The sequence below is a fragment of the Bombus huntii genome, chromosome 6 (genome assembly GCF_024542735.1).
Source record: "Bombus huntii isolate Logan2020A chromosome 6, iyBomHunt1.1, whole genome shotgun sequence".
Classification (NCBI taxonomy): domain Eukaryota; kingdom Metazoa; phylum Arthropoda; class Insecta; order Hymenoptera; family Apidae; genus Bombus; species Bombus huntii.
Genome location: NC_066243.1, coordinates 11,731,268 through 11,750,917, shown reverse-complemented (window position 1 = coordinate 11,750,917; position 19,650 = coordinate 11,731,268). Strand labels below are relative to the sequence as shown.

At 46.8% G+C, this 19,650-nt stretch overlaps 1 protein-coding gene across 7 annotated transcripts in view; it reads left to right on the top strand.

Moving 5' to 3' along the window:
• Window positions 1-19,650, top strand: part of LOC126866515 (putative uncharacterized protein DDB_G0271606) — a 108,439-nt gene that overhangs the window by 59,630 nt on the left and 29,159 nt on the right. For 2 of the 7 annotated variants that reach the window (XM_050620179.1, XM_050620178.1), the window contains exon 2: window positions 12,701-13,210. The exons of the other annotated variants lie outside the window; for them this stretch is intronic. In XM_050620179.1, coding sequence (XP_050476136.1) covers window positions 13,046-13,210 — 165 coding nt within the window. In that variant the 5' untranslated portion in view covers window positions 12,701-13,045. The remainder of the gene's footprint in view (window positions 1-12,700; window positions 13,211-19,650) is intronic. 7 annotated transcript variants of the gene reach the window in all.

Genomic DNA, 19,650 nt, shown 5'->3' with positions numbered 1-19,650 from the left:
TTTCTAAATCATTTTCTAAAGATTATTGTCTATTACGGCTTGACACGGGCAAGTTAGTTTTTCTCACGTACGATGCTTCCCACTAGCAACTTTCTATCGAGGGCGGCTAAGACCCTTCCTAGTCCACCAACCTTCGTTTATCCAATCAGAAGCAACGTATACTGCCCTCGCTTTCCTGACCAAAATGTCACGAACAAATCCGATGGTCCCGTGCGCTAGACACACCCATCGCTAGCTTTCCTCCGACACAGCATCGTCACTGTACTTTACTTATTCTACAACGTTAGAATAGTCAAGATGTCAGTACCGGGTTCGGTTCTGTCTTTTCCCTTATTGCTACGTCAACTATAACAAAACTCTAAGAGCCTTGCTCGATCACCGACCAATATTGTGCCAGTGTTCCGCATCTCTATACGCTAAATCATTGTCGACGATATGTATCATAAGCAACGGTGTAACTTAAGTGTTAAAAATATAAATTTTATAACCCTGTCAATCGCAGTGTTATACCCTCTCAAACACCCCTATTATCTTAACGGAAATCAGGGGATCGATCAACTCGTGGTGTCGATTATTATAATCGTAACGGGAATTTGCGACTCCCGTTGACGTCTTTCTTCGCGATTGCGATTGATCGAAAATACAGAGATTCTCGTAACACGAAAAGGCGTTTGCTCTTTGTCGAAGACAATGCTACTTTCGAGTAACTATAACTGCAGCTGTGGTTAAATTCATCGACGTGTCGGTATGGGGAAGAAACGTATTTTCTAGAGCATTGCCTCGCGGAATGATACGGCTGTTACTCAAAAGACGTGTACCATCGCGAGCAAGATATATAATGGCGCGTGATCTATAACTCTCGGATAAAGCATCTGGAAAGCGTCGGTACATTGCTGGTAACGACGCCATCTTTTATCTCGTGTCATTTCGGCGTAACGATGATCGAGGATCGGTTGGAACGGTCGCATTTATTCGTAGACACGCTCTTTCGGTGCTAGTTCATTTGCTCGATCCAGCTGCAAATTTCAAGCTGCCGATACGAGGACGAGTATTGGCGAGAAATCGATCCACATAATCCAGTCTTCGATCCCAGGCTACTGACTTTGTTTCTCTTCTCAAGTACGTACAACTTCCACTTTCTTCGGTTCTTCTAGACTACCTCCAACGACCACTGTCGCCGTCTGACAAATGTCCACGGCGGCAGGAAGGCGGCAGCTCGAATCGAGCGGAAAATATAGCAAAGTATCGGCCGATCGACCGAGACAAAGCGTCTTCCGCGTAGCTTCTACGCGGAGACAACAGCAACTGCGGATTTCAGTAACGGTACACGCGCGTGTTCAACGTACGACGCGTGCAAATCGCCGATCTTCGATCGACGTCTCTACGTGGAATCGGTTACAACCTTATTTCTCCTGCTCTTACGGGAAATCGTATTCCGAAACGTTGCAGCTGCTACCGACGCGACGATCGTTAGAATTTTTCCACGAAAGCTACCTCGACTATGGCTACGTCGATTTCGACCAATATGAAACTCGAGACGGAGCATCGAGCGCGTTCGATGGAAAATTGGAACGATGTTTCGCGAACGTGGTCTGTTGACCGACCGCTTAGGGGCGAATTACAAACACTCGATTCGAGATCCGTGGAACTGTCGCCGACAGAGGGTCGCTTTGTTTTTCCATCCGACCCTCGACGAGGGAAAGTCGTGCTGCAAGGTTCCATGGAATTTTTGGAGTCACCGGCCATAGAGGAAATTTGGGTCGATTGGCTGCAGCCGATTCAAAGTTGGCGTTTTTCGACGACAACCTGCGACCAAGTTTCTTCCAATTCGTTTTTTCGATAAAAGTTGAAGCATGTTGAAGTGAATGGGGAACTTTGATGTTTGAAATTTTAATGAAAAAGAACGTCGTGATTTCGATGTAGAGGATCGGAATTTTTTACCAGCATATTCGATCCCCTGCTCGTAGTAAATTTTCCCTTATCGGCGATTACGTCGCCGATCGGCTTGCTTCTACCGGCAAAGCTCCAAGCGTTCGTCACGTTATCGGTAGCTGGCGTTCGTCGAGTCAAACTTTCGACGCGTGGTAACATGCCGCGGTGAAGTTGCAAGGGAATAGGACGGACAGCTTCGTTTCCTAAACGTCCTGGCCGGATAGCAGGAAGAAGGGCACGGAAGGGAACGTCACGTAGGCTTGAAACTCAATTTCATCGGTGCCGCTGCATGCATCGAGTGGTTATATTTTCTTTCGGGTCGATCGACGTCACGGAACAATCGGCGTCCCAGCTGGTCGATTGTTACACGTAGCCTTGGAAAATCCACGTTTCTCCGCTGCTGTATCCGCCGGAAAAATGATGAATACCTTGCACGCGAGACGAATATCGATCGCCTAGTCTTTTAATAAGATCGACTTTCTGGTTTGTCTCGTCTTCGAGAGAACGTGACTACGTCCCCACTGAGATTTATACGATTCGTCATTGTGCTCGTGAATCGACTCTTGGTTGGTAGCGTAGTTTAACAACGATCTCTGTGGCAGACGTACGGTAATACAGCGATAGTTACAAGATACTTCCTGGTTAAATGAAAAATTACTTGGTATTCCGGAAGAAAATCATCGACTAAACGTTGAGACAGTAGGTCGAGTGTTTATTTTTTACGCGATTAAAGGGATTCTCGGTTGCATCTTCGCTGTGAAAAAATCCGTGGTATCGAGGACGTGTGTCGAACACAGTGAAATTATCAGTGAGAGTATCAGCGTGGAGTGGAGTTCGCGGTCGGTGCACGAAAAATCGATAGTTTCCACCAAATAAATTTATCAGTTCGCCATCAAATTGCTGTCGCATTTCCTTCTCTGAAATAATATCTCGAAATATACATTTTTAACGAGTAGTGACGAGCTGAAAACTCCACGACGTGGTACTGTGCGCTAGGAAAATAGGAGAAATTCGCGAGGTGTCCCGGTAACGGAAGCGAAAAAGCTGGAAACAGAGCTCCGTCCTCCTGTGTTCTAGTTAACGTGTCACAAACTCTCCTCGTGTCCGACACGTATTCGCCTTATTTCGTTCGCTCGACAGGAAAAATACTTCGATAAGAAACGCGCGATTCATCGCGACTAAAGGTTCAAATCCCATCCAACCGCTTCATCCTTTTTTCCTTTCTTCGCTTCCATTTATGGAGCAGGAGGTCTAAAGTCTACGATATAGCGACATCCTAAATCAAAGCATCGAGTAACTGGCGCGATGCGATGAAATTTACGACGTTCGAACGTTTTGCAACTAATTTTTAGAAATATACCGACTGGTTGTCGACTAATTGGTTAAACAAAAAAAAAAAAAAAGTGTCATAATTTTTTAATGTATTTGCGCGCAGAATTGACGCGTATATGTGTATGTCTGTGTGCAGAGACAGCGACGTTGTCACGATACTCAAACGACGTGCGAACCGATTTGCAGACAGGTAGCGATTTAACTTGACTTCTCTCAGTTACCATTGGAATTCCTCTTTCGAGAACGCGCTATTTCAGCATTTTAACGCCTCGTATCCTCCCTCCCATTGCACGTTGTGCACTTCGGAAGGAAGTACGAGACCCCGGTACTGCTACGTGGGGATGTACGTCGAGGTGGTGCAATTTACACCCCTGTGGAATATCCGAGAACATACGAGTTGTGAAACCGTTAGATCGTGTCGTTGCGTGACCGTTTGGAAACTCCAAGGTTTATGACAAGGTCTCGACTATTGAGCTAAAGAGAAGCGCTGCGATGACGTTAAAAATACATGGTACTGTAAGTCCGTTAAAATAACCCACGTACTATCTGAGCGCTGGCACGCAGATGCTCGTACGTAGCGTTGAAATTCAGTTTCTCAAAAATGACGATTGTTGTTGACCGTGGCATAAGGTTGGCCTAACGGAACTCTTCGTTACATCGCGCTATAACATTCAACAGAAATAGATTTTCTCCTCTTTACCGGTATATATATTCGACATAGCCGAATACTGTCGTTCATCTCGATTAACTTTCAATATTTCGTAGGATTTTTTACTCAGGTTTCTATGCATTCGCTCGTCGAATGTATAAACTTAGAAACCGAATACGATTCCCTTGTCTGTTGATTCTTCACGAGTACCGGGATATCGGAAGCTGGTTTACACTTGTGACTAGCCGTTGACCAAGTAGCTGACGGAAACAGCGTCCGTCCTGTGGTCAGTCAGCGGTCGGTAGTGGTCACTTTCTCCAAAATCATTTCTGACCAACTACCTAACTTCCGTGAACGTGTATGGTCGTTGCCTTTCCAGTTTCACGCACAACCGCGTCCGCTCTGGATCAATAGTACGAAATAATGTATGATCCAGCAGCTTCTCTTTGGTATCACCGTCATCGAGACAGCCAATCGGGATGAAGCGGATTCGGAGCTTCGGTGGACGCAAAAAGGATTTTCCAGGAGGAATTTCCGTGATAAAAAGCGGGGAACATCGACGAGCGAGTTCCATTGAGCGCGAAACATTTACGACAAGAAATGGTGCAAGTAAGAGGGATTTCAGCGATATTAAAAAAATGTTTATCGCAGAAACATCAAAGAAGGGATTGTAATAAAAGGAGGTAACGCAAGTGTACTTAAAAAAAACAAATTGAAACAACCGAAAGAAATGAAACGGATAGAAGAGACAGAAACAGCAAAGAGCAACAGAAGGGAATACCATCGATCGAAGAGCAAACCTGATAGAACTATAAAAAGAAGAGAACGACATCGTTGATAAATGAAAATTCTGAGACTTTCTAGCACGAAACCGACATCGATATCTGCCAACTTTCAAACACGTCTATACATATGTCAGAAATCTGAGTATGGCAGCTTTTTAGGTGGAACGGGTTCGAGCTACAAACTTGTCAATGCGAAAGTACGGCACGATGCAAACTATGCATGATCTGTAGTCTGCAGCCTGGAGGTGGTTTTCTTATCCGTAGTTTCTCCTGCCGAGGAAAATAAGGAACGACGATCGAACCATTAAACCAAAGCTTCCCTTTTCACGGTCATAAATAAGGGTAGCTGTCGAAGTGTCGCTGCATTATCAGGGTATCTGTTCCCCGTGGTCGGACCGCGACGATTCATCACGATTTTATTCCATGCTTTCTAAGAGTCGTGCAACGCCACGAACCTCACGTTCCTGCTTCACTTTGGACTTGTCCGAGGCGGGATTTATCGAGATTTTTCGATCGTTCTTTTACCGATTGTTCGTTTGAACGGATACTCGGCCATTATCTTAAGAAAGTCACGAAATTAATCTGGCTTATAGCGACGAGAAAGTAGAGAATGGTGAAACCGTTGGCTCTAGGAGTCGGTCCGAAGGAACGTCTTACGGTCACAGAATTTAATCTGGAATGTCTGACAGCCGGAGATGTACACTGTACGTGTCTAACTACAGAGGGCAGCGTGCAGAGCAAACCGTTCTCGATTACGACGCCGGTTGAAAAAGTTAAAAAGAGGTGTGGAGTAAGTAGATGGAAGACAGCGTCGCGGAACCTCTGTCGTTTTACACACAAAGGCTGCGTCGCCCCCGTGGCATTGTCCGCGTTCGAGGTGGAGCTCATCTCCACCTTCGAACCCGCGCCGCGTGTTCTCTTTTTTCCACTGTCTCACGCCGGCCTCGGGAACAATCGGTGACACTTTGAACTGCATGAAGAGGCGCGAGCAGCGTTACAAAGCCCACTGGAACGAATGAACGAACGAAAGAAAGGAGAAGGTAGAATGGCACTGTTCTTCCTCCAGCTTTCCACGCGAAAAGAAAGAAGACTTTTCCCTCGTTGTTGTTGTTGTTGTTGTTGTTGGCAGGCAATGGCCACAAAGTGTCCGCTTGTATTTTTTCAACACACCTTGTTTTCCGCGAAGAGAGAAACAAACTCGTGAGTCGAAACAGCAAAACGGTGTTGTTGTTTCGCGAGTGGAAAAGCTACTCAGCCCTTTTTCGTTGGGAAGCGCTCGAGACCCGGTGGATTCGCGTTTCACCGAGAAAGCACTGGATCAGCGGGTCTCGTGTTTCGTTAATCGGTTAACGCTGCATCCGTGGGATAGCGGAGCAACGCGGAGATTAACGCAACCGAAGAACGAAGGAGGCGATCGAGAAGAGAGGAGAGGGCTTAGAAAACCACGAGACGAGACGCGGGTTCGAATCGGAAGACGCTACCTGTTACACGCCATTTCCTCGCTGTTATTAGCGATACAGACAGAGGAGCATGCGATTTATAGCTGAAAGAATTTATAGCTGCAGATGGTGAATTATATCGAAACCGTTAACTCGCAGGCCACGGTTCGCGGAATCGGCGAACGCTTTTAAGAATTTACCTCGCGGTTTCTGCCGCGTCCCTCGTTCCATCCTCTCTCCGCCTCTTTGCTTTCATCTTCGTGTCTCTACCTCTGGTTTAAATAATTCTACGAAACCAGGTACTCGCGTGTCGCCTTGCGGAGAAAGAAAGAGGAATATTAGTTTTTTAGACACCGAAGGTTGGAGGGTTTAGCCGGGTAAAAAAGAAGAATGGAAATTGGACGAGGAACCGATGCATTCTTAATCTTCGAGCAGAGCTCGGCGAACTTATGAATTTAAATCATCTCCCCACCGACGGCTCGTTTCTAAGCGGGTACTTCCGAGGTGGCGAGAAAAATAGTCGTATCATCGATCCCTGTCTCAGTGCGCATTCATCATCGGTCAGTTCTACCCGCGCCGAGACGCGGCTGCTCGCGTCTGCTGAAAGATTGAGGCAGGTCCTGCCGGTTCCAACGAGAGTGAAAACCAACCTCCTCTTACATTGTCCATCTTCGATCCATTTTAAACTGCGAGCTCCTTTCACAAATATCTCCAGTGGTTTACTCTACTTTTTCCAAACGAATCTTCTCCCTTGAATTGTAATCAATTAGAAGGCGAAGCATCTACCATCGACGCGACATCGTCGCCATAAGTTTCCGTTGCTGTAAAACGGGACTCGTGTTTCATCCTCGAAGCGTCTCGAGATCGGCTAACGAGCGTATAACGGAAACGACCCCACTTTGAGTTAGATTCTCGCACGGAGTTGAGGATTACTTATTTAAGCAACGACCTTTCCCTTTTCCGTCTGTGCCGTCAATCGACAGACATCGATCAGGTTCTTCGTCTTTCATCGAACGCCTTCTCCGTTTCAAATTCTTTACTCCGGCTGGATATCAAATATTTAACAGGGGCTGCTGCAAAGCGACGACGCGATCGCAACGCGAAATAACGAGGCCCCTGTCGATGACTGGTGAATATTTGACGATAAACAGCGACGGCATTCGCGTGCAACGATTAATGCGCCGATGGCTGAGAATCCGGAGCTCGTTTGCATTTCACAGGGATTGTATAATAATTCCAATATACCGGTCGATGATCGTAATTGAACGGCCTCTCTAGAAAAAGGATATTCAGCAGTCTTGCCCGGAGTCTACCCATTCGAGGACTACTTCATCCGCAGACGAGAGGACGCGTTCCAATTGTGGTTTTTACAGAGATCTCGCGGAGACCGATCTCGTACGATAATGACATCGATCGGGTATTTTATTTAATGCCAGGTGTCCGTGAAATTCTCAGCATGTCGTCCGACTTGGTTAAACCGCGACCATCGAGAATTCTCCTACTCTCTTCTATCTATCCAGTCACCGATCTAAATGACATCCTTTCTCCATAACGAACACCTTTCACGCCGCTTTGCAAACAAAAAACGATAATTTCCCGCTCGTTTAAATATTTTCTTCAGCCACTCTTATCTGGTGTGTCATCGAGGTCCCGTGACGGTTTTATTTCGCCCGGCGTCTCTTGCGTCCCCGATTCGACCCAGCCGAGCGTCCATTAGCCGAATTAACGAAGAAACACGAGCGTGTTTCGCGCGAGAGGACGCTTTTGATAGCGGGGCGTTGGTTTTTCCGTAAATACGCGGGAAATATTTCGACGAGCACGCCAGTTTCGTGTCTCTCCGTCTGTTTCATCGACCGCGGCTGGCCTTCCCTGTTGCAAAATCGTTGCAAACTGCGGTACAAGCTCTCTAGTCATCGTCGATTTTGCGTAGCCTATGATTATTCGAAGCGTGCACAGGCATCACCGTCCCACGGATTATCATTTCTATTGGGGTGAACCGCGAGAGTGCTTGCTCTGTCAGTTTTCCGCTAAATCGTGTACACACGTTATGCAAACAGGACCGCGTTCTACGATATCCCATTTTCGGCGAACACTCGCAGCGTATCGTAGAACGAAAAAAAGATCCCCCGTTTCAGGAAATCCACGGCTTAAGTCGGCACTTTATTTGTCATACGTGGAAACGAACGAGAAAACAGCATGGAAATTGCCAAGTTCTCAGCTGCCGGGCTTTTAGGGCGTCTACTATCCTGCCCGATCTTAATTAACTTCGATCTATTTGGTCGGTCGTGGTGGTTCACTCGCGTCTGCAATATCCTGGCAATATTCGTGACCCTTTCACCGGAATCCATCCTCGGCGATGGATCGAGCGGACGCCACGAACCTGCCGCTCGCATTCACGAGCCTAAAACGGACGATAATCGGGATGCACGTGGAAGGTATTCGCGTTTACAGTGTCCAAGTTCGTAATGGACGCGTGCAGGGGAGAGCGAACGGGCGAAACGTCGACGTTATCGCGACGAGATAACGTATTCACGTCGATGAATATTCAGGGAACGGGGGCAAATTTTGCGAACGCCTCCGTGTCGATTTCGTGTCATGCTCGGCTATGTGTACGGGGCTTAAGCTCCATCGTATGTCGAGCTATTTAGACCGCGACAGGCTCGAGAACGTGTCGTGGCAAGACGATAACGTTGCATAAGGCTGAGCGAGCAAGATCGACCGCCCTGACGATCGAGACAGTAGTTTATGTTTCGTGCAAGTGGGAAAATTTGGTGAATCGTGTTCGAAATAAAAATTATCCCTCGCGGTCTCTATGTCTCGCGATAGGAAAGTAGAAGAATTTTATTTCTGAAAGTTACGAATTTATAATTCGCATCGCGTGTTTTTCATAAATCGTCAGAAATTCGGAAATGATGATGATATATCGTGTCCATATCGATTTCGATCAATTTGAACGTTCCAATCTGAATGAGAAACGCGTTTAGATGTCTCTGATGCACAGGGTCGAGGCGAGAGGTAGTAATTTCTCGAAAGATAGGGCTCGGATCTCGAGGCTGCGAGGAAAGTGTACGCGAGTTATCTTCCGGAACATGGCGCGACGCCATCTTCTCCGTGACGTTCAGACGAAAGTGGATGAAACCGTGGGACGTTGGTTTATCGAACTATCGAATCGACCTTCTCTCCAATCGGCTCGGCCGCTTGAGATTCAGCAGCGATAGCCGCGAATATCGGGCCGAAAGAGTAGCTTCTCTCGTCTAGTTTCGCGATAAGAAAACGATTAACGATTCTAGGGCGTATCGTCGATTCCGTGGAAAGCCCTTCGTGTATTAACGCTCCGCTTCTTCTTCTCTCTCGTTTATGAAAAAGAAGCATTCTTATCTGGAAAAGAATCCCTCGAACGTTTTAAATAGGTTCGAAGAAACGCGATGGCAAAGTTGGACAAAGATCTGGCGCAAATTAACAGCACCGAGTCACCGAGAGTCGAGGAATTGGAAAAGAAAGCCTCTCTTTCTCTCTCATCGGAGTTAATTTCCAAGAATCTCGGTACGATACTTGAGAAACAATCTACTAGGTCACGAAGGCCTCCGAGGTAATCGAAGATCGAAATAAACCACTTCTGTTTCTTAGTTTCTCGCGGGCTGATTTTTCTCGCGTGCTTCCTGCTTTCCTCGAAGCGATATCGGCAGAAAATGGGAGCGCACGTCAAAGAATAGAACGGAAAAGAAAATTAGGCGCAGACTATGAATTACCGGTACAGAGAATTTGCCGCGTGTTTATACGCGTACGATACTCGTTAATCGACATTCGAGCCAAGCATAATATAACCCGGCAAAATCAAGCTCTGCATGATTAATTTAGCGTAACAGCTTGGTAGGGTGGGGCCGAACCATGTAAGTAACGTATATACTCGGTGCGCCAGTAAAAACGTCCCCTCGAAACTCCATCCAAAGACAACTTAGGTTTCCGTGTTATAACAAACCGACTGCCAATTCCACGTTCTCTTGCCTACAAAGCAAACCTCTCTGCCACTCGGAACATGAAGTTTGAAGGAATCTCGGGACACACCCCTGTTAACGAGAAAATTCATTTATCGACGAGAGCTCGAACGAGCTTAGTCGGAGGCCGCAGGCGTCGATCCGTGGAAATACTTTCATTCCCGCGGTGACACGCGTCTTGAGCAGAGGGGCCTCTGTAATCACGCCCCGATTTTTCCCCTCGAGTCAGCCGCAAATTAAATAAGACAAACCCCGTTAGGGGAGCGTTCGCTCTGTCATATGGTAGATTCGCTTCTTCTCGCTGCGCGCGTTTCTCGCCATGCAACAGGCCTTCGAATACGTCGTGAGTGTGGCCTGTGGCAAACGTTCGAACAGTGTTTGGTGCGTTTTTAGGTCGTAAGGTTCGAGGACGATACGCTTCTTCGTCGTTCTTTCGTTTATTTTTAAAGGAACGATTATAGATCAACGGGATAGCGAGACGGTGTTGCTTAATCGTTTCCGACTCCTCCTCATTCCCATTGTTTCTCGAATGCACGAACAGCCGCCACCGCTTCCCTCGATCGATTTCGGATACGGCTAAACTCGAGTTACGCGCCGCTAAATTTCCACTCGGCCGGAGAATCCGTCCTCTCGGAAGCGTAGATTCCTCGCTCCTCCCTGTGCTCGCTACGTTTTGCAAATTTGACTATGCGAGAACGAGACTGGAATGTGGGATTCGGCGGTTGAAAAATATCCGATTGATCGGGGTTTGATTAACGAGCGCGGAATTGAACGAGTGCGCGGAGAACGATTTCAGGTTTATTTCCCATTTTCGATACCATCCCTGAAACCGTTTCTCTTCCTATGTCTTTTAATCAAAGCACGCTGTCCCTTTCGCTCGTAACTTTAATCCACGCCACTAATCGGATCCGCGGAACAGGCGGGAAAAATCAAAGGGACGCCGTTCGCAGAACACCCTTTTCATCCGAAGGAACAGAATTTTCTCCACGAGGCCAGTTTTCAGCAACGTCGACCTGTTTGAACGCTTGTAATAGAATAAAGGGAGAAGCAGAGTGTTACCGGAGCAGGGATAGACTGACCTAATGAAAAATTTACGATCGAGCATTCTCTGAGAAGAAACGGGAGAAAGAGGAAGTAAAGCCTGGTGAATACAACCTCCCCGTTTCCTCCCGTCTTCCGACGCTTTTACTCAACGCGAAAGACACTGGAAAGTGGTCGCTCTAGCATTTTCAACCCCGTTGCCGTCTGCAATTCTTCGCAATTCCCGGCAATTTCTCATTCTGCTTTGCGATTGCTTTACATATTAGTCATACCGTGGATCGTGTGAAAAGTTGGCCTCGACGAAAGATTCTTCTATCGAGGGGAAAGTTGGTCGGTAATTCATACATGAAATAAAGTCGGAATAAATAAGACGCTTGTTCAATTTTAATGACTGGCAAGGGAATTAAAGAGAACCGCGATGCTCTATTAATCCAGTGACCCACAAACCTCTTAATTTATTGTGTACTTATAACGCGAAAGTCGACGAATTAATTAGGAAAAAAGATGTGCTCGCGGAGGAACGCGAAATAAATGCAAATGCGCGCGATTTTCGTTGGTCCTTGTTAACTTTGGCTAACGTCGTTGACTTCACGGTTCAGGGAGATTACAGGAATAAAGGATTCCTCGACACGTTATCCAGCTTTATGTGAAATTCGAAGCTCGCTGCGCGTCCCACCCCGTCCTTCTCGTACGTACGCTTTCAGAATCGAACGTAGAGACTCTTGGCAACCATAGAGAGATGCACAGAGAGGCGCATACAGAGTTGGCGAACTGTATACAATTGACGAAGCTACGCGTCGAATCGATGCCCATTGCCCTTTTCCCTTTGCGGGCGGCAGAAGCCCGGTTATAATTAACAAGAGTTGCATTACGGATATCGCTCCTTGCAAACCGAAACTCGATTTACGTACGAAATGCAGCTCCAGATTTGCACAGCTCGACTTCAAGATGTAAATAAGCATTTCGTTCCATTTCTTTTCTTTTCTTTATTCCCATCTGACGCGCATTTAAAGAGCTTTTCGGCCTCGTTGGAGCCTGCAAACCCATTCGCCAATAATCGCTCCATCCGACTGACAAACAGCGATACCTTTCGCAATCATCCTTCGTATACGGTTCTATAAAATTAACGAAGTTCATCGTACTCTTGTGCTGGCATATTCACGATCGGCGGATAAGTTTTCTCCAGCGAATTATTTTTACGTTACGGTGGGAGAGGAAACAGGAAATAACGGTAAGCGATTACAATGAGACCCAGTGATGAGTTCAAGAGAAAACGGACGCTCTGACAGTTAGCTCGCGTTTTAATTGGCAACCGTAATGAAATCTAACGCGTGAGCACCGAATTCTAGAAGCGTTCAACTCTGGATCCTCGTTACGCCATGCAATCGTTAATTATCTTTGACAGTCGGCTGTATTCGATGACCCGCTGGTACTTCGTCCCGCGCAACCCTTTCCAGAGACAGTCTCTCCGCGTCAAAGTTACCCTCTCGTAACCGGTTAACGCTCGTTGGTACGATGTTATTCTAGAGGCGGTAGATTCGAGGAGAAACGATTCCAGCGAGCAACAAGCCCCGACGAAGAAAAAGGGAAACCTGTGAAAGTGTAACGCGAGCGAACGACGAATTAACGGCGGTTGAAAAAACGTGCTTTTTAATTAATCGCGGAATTAACGAGTTCTCCGAGGAGCCGATGGGACCGCGACGCACGACCTTTAATTGCAAATCGGAAGAAAATCGCGCGCCACCGAAAGAAGGAAAGAAGCAAGTTCGCGAACGTTGAGCAAAGAGGAAAAAGTGGTAGCGAGTTTCGAGGATAGCCACGCGTCGGGAGGACAATCGAACGAAAATAATCGCGAAACCGTGCCAAGGCACGATGCTGGCGTGCGTTTATCCGGCGGAGAACTTCAAGTCGAAAGCCGTGACGGTGAAGCTCCGGCACGGCCGATCCAAGAGAAAACCGAAGCTGCTGTCCGTGAAGGAGAAACCGGCAGACGGCAAGCAGCCGGAATGCGACAACACCCGTAAGCTCGAGAACGAGGTAAGCTCTCGCTTCGTATTCCAACCCCTTGCTGCCATCGACCACGAGCTATTACCGACTACACTTCTCTCTCCCTACCTACTTTCATCCTCTGCGATTCTCTATTTGTTACGTGCGAGTTTCTTCCCGTTCCGCCGTTATCTTAGAAAGACATCACAGCCACGAGAAACTTCAATTATCGGTTTTATTGTTATTTTATCGCTGTGCAACCTGGACAGTGTATTCTTGACTTTTACGAATACAAGGCCGCGAAGAGAAGGAAAAAAGTAACGGAAGGTAATTTCATGGCGAGATAGATCTCGTTAAACCTGCACGATCCTCCATCGGGATCGTTATCTCTGTCGCCACTGTCCCGCGGAATTTTTTCCCATTTTACGTGCTCGCCGTCCTCCATCCAATAAATAAATCAGCCATTTATCTCGGACGGAGGACGTTCATTACTTCCTCGCGATAAAACGTGGCCGCGCTCGGAGAAGGCGGGCCAAGAAGAGGGAACGCGTCATAGTTCACAGGGACTGGATCGGTTGGTTGATCGAATAAATAATAGTTACGGCCACTTAAACTGCCGCGAGATAACTTTGTAAGGCGGAGGCAGCTGGGATTATTTCGATGAAATTCCCTTGTTATTTATGCCTTCTCACCGGCAAAATGTCTCTTCGTCGGTGAATTTCCTTAATTACCACCCCCCCCCCTCATCCCTGTACCGTGTGCCGCTTCGTGCCAGAGTATCTGACCGCTTATCACCGATGTTTATTTAGCCGTGTTTACCAAAATTATTACAAATTTCCTATCTCGAGATCTACGTACGTGAATCAGTACGACGATAAATAAACGCTGTGTGGGGTAAGGAGACGCCACTGAATTGGATACTGATCTTCCTATATTGGTAATTATTGTCGTTGGTGATTGCGCTTTGATGATTCCCACGCAACAATCGCCATATGTACACCTGGCGATCGTAACGACATGCGTGGTCCGTTTCCGCGAACGTTTTGACTTTCGTAATCCGTTTCGACGGGGTGCTACTCGTCGTCGCGTCGCTATCGAGCGTGAAAAAAAAAAGAGAAAGAGAACGAAACGTTCGAACATAACGGCAAAGATAATTCATTTCGATCGTACGAATGCCAATAGTCGAAATCCTACAAAATCGTCCGGGTTCTCGAGAAACATGCCGCTAAAGTTCTCAACGAGAAGCTGTTGATAGAGTCGCGCGTCGTTCCATCGTGTCCGCGTTCCACGCGATTCAATCGCACGCTCGTTCGCTGACCGTTACGGACAAATGCTTTCGAAAAAGTTACAGTATAGTCGTTGGCAGTGTCGTGTTGCGCGATAATCGTCGGGAATTGTCCGTTGGCTCGATTTTCTCTCCAGTACCTCTTCCCTCCCCCTACTCGTCTCTGTTTAAATGCCACTGTTTCATTTCTCGCGGCTCGTTCGTTTGCTCTCCAAAGGAAAATGGCGCGGTTTGCACTAAAAATTCGACGTTTAAACGGCTGCCCAAACGAGTCTATAGTCGTTGCGAAAATTTCACTTTAAGGAACGTTCCGGAGCAAACAACGCGCCAGATATTCTTCTTCGTTCTCGACTTTATTCGACGGTGGCAGAGGCAGCTGCCGCCGTTTCTCGTACACAAGGCGAATTTACTCCTTGGAAGCCGGAGCTTCGTCTGGAAATAGGGCAATTCGTTCGGTTCGAAGGATTTTCCCGGCAAACGATTCGCGACGGGAGAATTTCCGAGCCACCCGTTAGACCGTGATTGCCGGACTCGCGTTTAACCCCGACCTCCGGCCGAAATGAGAAAGGTCAATATGCCGCTCATTTGAAGAGGCTTAGCTCTGGTAATGCTCGACCGGTTTCGTTGCTGGCCATGTTTTTACTGGAAACCCTTGATGGATGCCCACGCCGGGCTGAAACCACTCCTTTGGTCGCTGATTCTCTTTATTCCCCGATTCCCTGAGTCGAGAAGCAATCAGACCGTTCGCCAGAATTTGGATAACGAGAATATGACGCTATATTTGCATCCGCTTATCTCATGCTCTGTTATCAGTGATCGTGTCAGATAGAAAGCGACAATTCGGCGCCCTACGCGTTCAAAACGCGATCTCCTTCGTTTAACACGGTTGATGAATCTTCTTAGAGCCATATTTCCTAATGTTAGCCCATTCCGTGTATTATTTATCTCGTAATTCGTATTTCTCTCACATATACAGATTATGTTTACGTTAGTCTTATACTCTCAGGTTATTCATCTTCGTATTTAATTCTAGTCAAATACATTTCGCCGACCGAACGTATAAATAAACGATTAGAGAAGCAACAAGGTAGAGACAGGCAGAACGTTGTCTCCGTGGAACGTATTATCACTATTTATCTTATTTACGAGCGCACCTACCTAATCTTTGCGGCCATTAACGATTAATAAGACACATAACGAGAATGTACGAAAAACGAAGTAGGAGAATACGGCAAGCAGATTTACAAAGGTAAATAACAGTATCCATACATTCTCAGCATACATCGTTCAATTACAGCGTAGTACAGTGAAATGAACTTCAACTCGAATTAACGCGATACAGTGTATGTTAGAGCCAAGCCCTTAGCTTGCAATATCGTAACTGGCGATACAAATTACTATTTTTGATAAAACAAAGAAAATCCTCGCGATGCTTCTTACGATTTAGACGCGTCTGAATTTCGTTTGGAAGGGCAAATTTAATTTTTTTTTAGTAGAAAACGTTGCTACAATTTAGAAGACGATCTACGGACAGAACGCAGTTACAGTGATTGCTCTTATTAGGCTGATTTTTAGCTGCAAGATGACAGCCTTGTCAGTTCAACGTGCCTTCGTGGAATGTAATATCGAGCGCCGTTGAAACATTTGAAATCGTCGTACGCGAGAATCGAGCGAATCCATTCTCGCAAAGAGGCAATTCGACCGAATATTATTTGCAAACGGAATATCCAAAGATCGCGACTTCCTGTTTGTCGTTCATAAAGCTGCCTTTGAGGAACACGCCAGATAGAAACGGCGAATGATATCGAGAATTCCGTGAGACGTGTCTCTACGACGCTGTCTCGTTTCGAATCGAGAAAGGATTGGTCGGAGCTTCTACCGCCTAGAGTGCTGCAAGTCTCCGAAAATTATACGTAAGTGTCTTCCTTCCTTGCTTCGAGGCTGCCTGTTCAATGTCCTATCGCAGAAGACGCAATCTGCTCAAAGTGGAATCTCGCGAACAGGCTGGAACAACGAGCCTTGAAACGCCGCTGGGCCAGAATAATCGAGCGCTGTAAAAAGATTAACGAGGCCCCGCTGGTGTATAAAAATACGATTTTTTTAACCGAAACACCAAGAAGAAAGAGAAAAATGGGAAACTATGTGCCACGAAGCGCAACGAGTTTGAAAATTTTCGACGCGGATCCACACGGTTTGTACAGAGATAGAATTTTCATGTTCGGAGGCGTGTAGAGCGATAGCGAGAGCGAAATCTCTTCGCCTAGAACGATTCGATAGCGTGGCAGATAGAAGGTCGTTTCGAAGGAAAATCGTCGAACGTGGAACGAGACGAGACGAAAGAAAAAATCTCCTTCGAAGATAAATCCGCCGTTGGAAAGCGGCGTTAACGAAGATAACGAGAGTCGGACGGATGGAAAACGTTCGTCTCGAAAGATCCGTTCGCACGGCTGTTTGGTTATCAACCGCGTTGATTTTGCACAACGCAGATGATAGGCGTGAAGATACAATTTGCTTTTGAAAATCGCGTATGTCCGTGATCGAATCGATTCGTTTTCATTTGCAAAATAGAAAGCGCGAATTACCCGTTCATGGCGATAATGAAAATTAAGTTGTTCGTAACTGAAAGGAAAATGGGGCTGATGAGCCGTGCGATCGAGCCATTAATAGTCGAGGACTCGCTTTTACTTCTAAATAACTACATGACTCGCAGAGTTATAGAACATCCGGTCACGTCTTCGAAACTCAGTCGAACCTCGTCTAACAAAGGTATTCGCCGGCCTGAAGATAATAAAATATTCTTTCGTCCATGGAGAAAATCACTCGCAGCGAGCCAGCGTCGTTAAATCGCCTGCAAAGGATGCCGAAATGAGCAAATTCAGCGAAATTTCTGTACACTTGAAACACAATGCGGCCGACGAGATAGCTCGGAGGTGTTCCTTTCCGAGCGTACAGGATAATAACAGGGCAGTCGCATCGCGTGTCCCTTCGAATCGCACTTGTTCGAGCTTCACGCGCGAAAAACGCGGCACGCTCGGAGGCATGCCAGCTCCTTCGCAGGGAATTCTTTTCCCTGGATCAGTGACCGCGGTTCTGTCTATTTACGAGCCGACGGTGCCGTTGAAACGCGGGAAAAATTTGTGGCTTTCGAAGCGAAAATCCCTCGCTCGCAGCTGCACCGGGGGTGTTTGATATTTATTCACCCTCCTGCTACCTTATCGCGCGATTTATTGCCCACTGCAGCCTCCATTCCGATCTTTTTTCTTCCTCGATAGCGGTTCCAGCGAATAAGTAGACCGCTGTGAATTAGATGTTTTTCGAAAAGAGGCAAGACAAACGTTCGTTTTATATCAATACGGAGGCAGGATCTCGGAGATTCGACGATCAAGTCGATCGTGATAGAGTTTGAAGGAGAGTAAGCAGGACTAAGAACGGGCGGCGGATAACTTTCGTGGTTATCAAAGTGCAAAGTAATCGAATTCGGATTAACGGAGGGTATCGTCGGGACAGCGGCATCGAGAAAATTGAATTGTCGGTTAACGAGCGGAGAAGTTTCCTCGATTTTCCGTTCGCCGGTGATCCTTTGCATTAAAGATTACTCCTAACTTGAACTAGAGAGGAAAGGAGAAGCCTCGATCCGCCATTTTCACCAAGGACTAAGCTAATAAAGGGGAGGAACACGAGGTGGAACGACGAGTAACGCCTCGATCGTACGACGACGTCGATCAATTCCACTGCTAATAACCGGCTTCTCTGGCGTTAATGATGTCACGATGAACGTGTAGCGAAACAAAAGCCCACGTAACCTCCAGCCTTTCCTTATTTAACAACGATTCTCGATGAATTTGACCATCGGGAATGAAGCTTATCGATATTATATTTCAGCGTTAGATGAACACGAACGTTTCGCTTGGATCAACATTCTCTGTAGAGAAATCGGATGATGTTCAATGATGCGATAAAGGAGCACGATACAAGAGGACTTTAATAAGGATTATAAATCGTACAGCTGCGCCTGTGCGGGAGGTTCGAAATCGGTCGTTTCGGGAATTAATGCTCGTAGCAACCTACGTAATAGATATTAATACGCTGGCAGATGATGAACAGAGAATTAGAGAAGATATTGATTTCGACTAAACAGCGTTAAAAGGAACTCGCGCTGTTGGATATAATCTGGGTTAGTCCGACGTCGCGCTCCACTTTCGCTTCAATTCGCTCGATCCATCGACGAACTTTTATTCGACTGACCGGCGAATCGTCCGTTAAGGAGAACGCATCGAGAGAAATTGAAATTCGAATGGAACGGTGCGCGTGCAGTCTGATTCTGTAGAATTGGGAGAAGTTTAATTGCGACATTGTGGCTTCGCTACTTGAACGAACGAAACGTAACGAAGGCGTAACTGCGACGGAGACTTTGTACAGATGGTAAATGAAATTTTAGTTATCCGGGTGATTTTCGTTGTTCGAATTATCTTGCGCGATATTTAAAAAAAAGAAGAGATCTCCACGTTGAATCATTTTCTTGTTTATTCGGTCATAATTGTACGGATTTACGGGCAAACAGAAATCGCGAGTCAAAGAGCTCGCGAGATCCGTCACTGGGAAATGCAGCGAACGCGATACGCGAGAATCAGCGACAGACACGTTCAGCTCCTTTTCGTTGACGTACGAAGGTTACCGGGAGTCCTTGTCGCTGTGGAATTCGAAGGGCCAGGTCGACCTTGGGATTCTACTTGGTATCGGCGGCCGGTCCTTTCCAGATGGTACACGAGGTCAAGCAAAAAGAACCGCGAACGCTCCTCCAGTCCGGACCTACCACTCTTCGTCTCGCTTTTTCTTTTCTCCGCCACGTTACGCCTCTCCTCGGACACCGGCCCCCTTCCGTTTTTCCATTTGTTTCTGCTACCCGCGAAATCGCGTAATCCTCCCGGTTTCTCCTCCTCTCGTTCGTCTTTCTCTTCGTCCTCGTCTTCCTCCACGGGTTCTTCTTCCTCTCTTTCTACCTCCTCTTCGTTGCACTCTGACTCGCCGTTGCGAAATGGCAGCCTGACATTTAGACCGTTCGGCCTGCCGTGACATCCAACGAGATTTTATTGTGCAACCTCGAGTATCGTTGCCTTTAATCGAGATGAATTTCGAACCAAAGGCGGTACGTTAAATTTGGCGAATCTGGTATCAGCGTCATTTGTATTTATAGAGGCGAGAAATC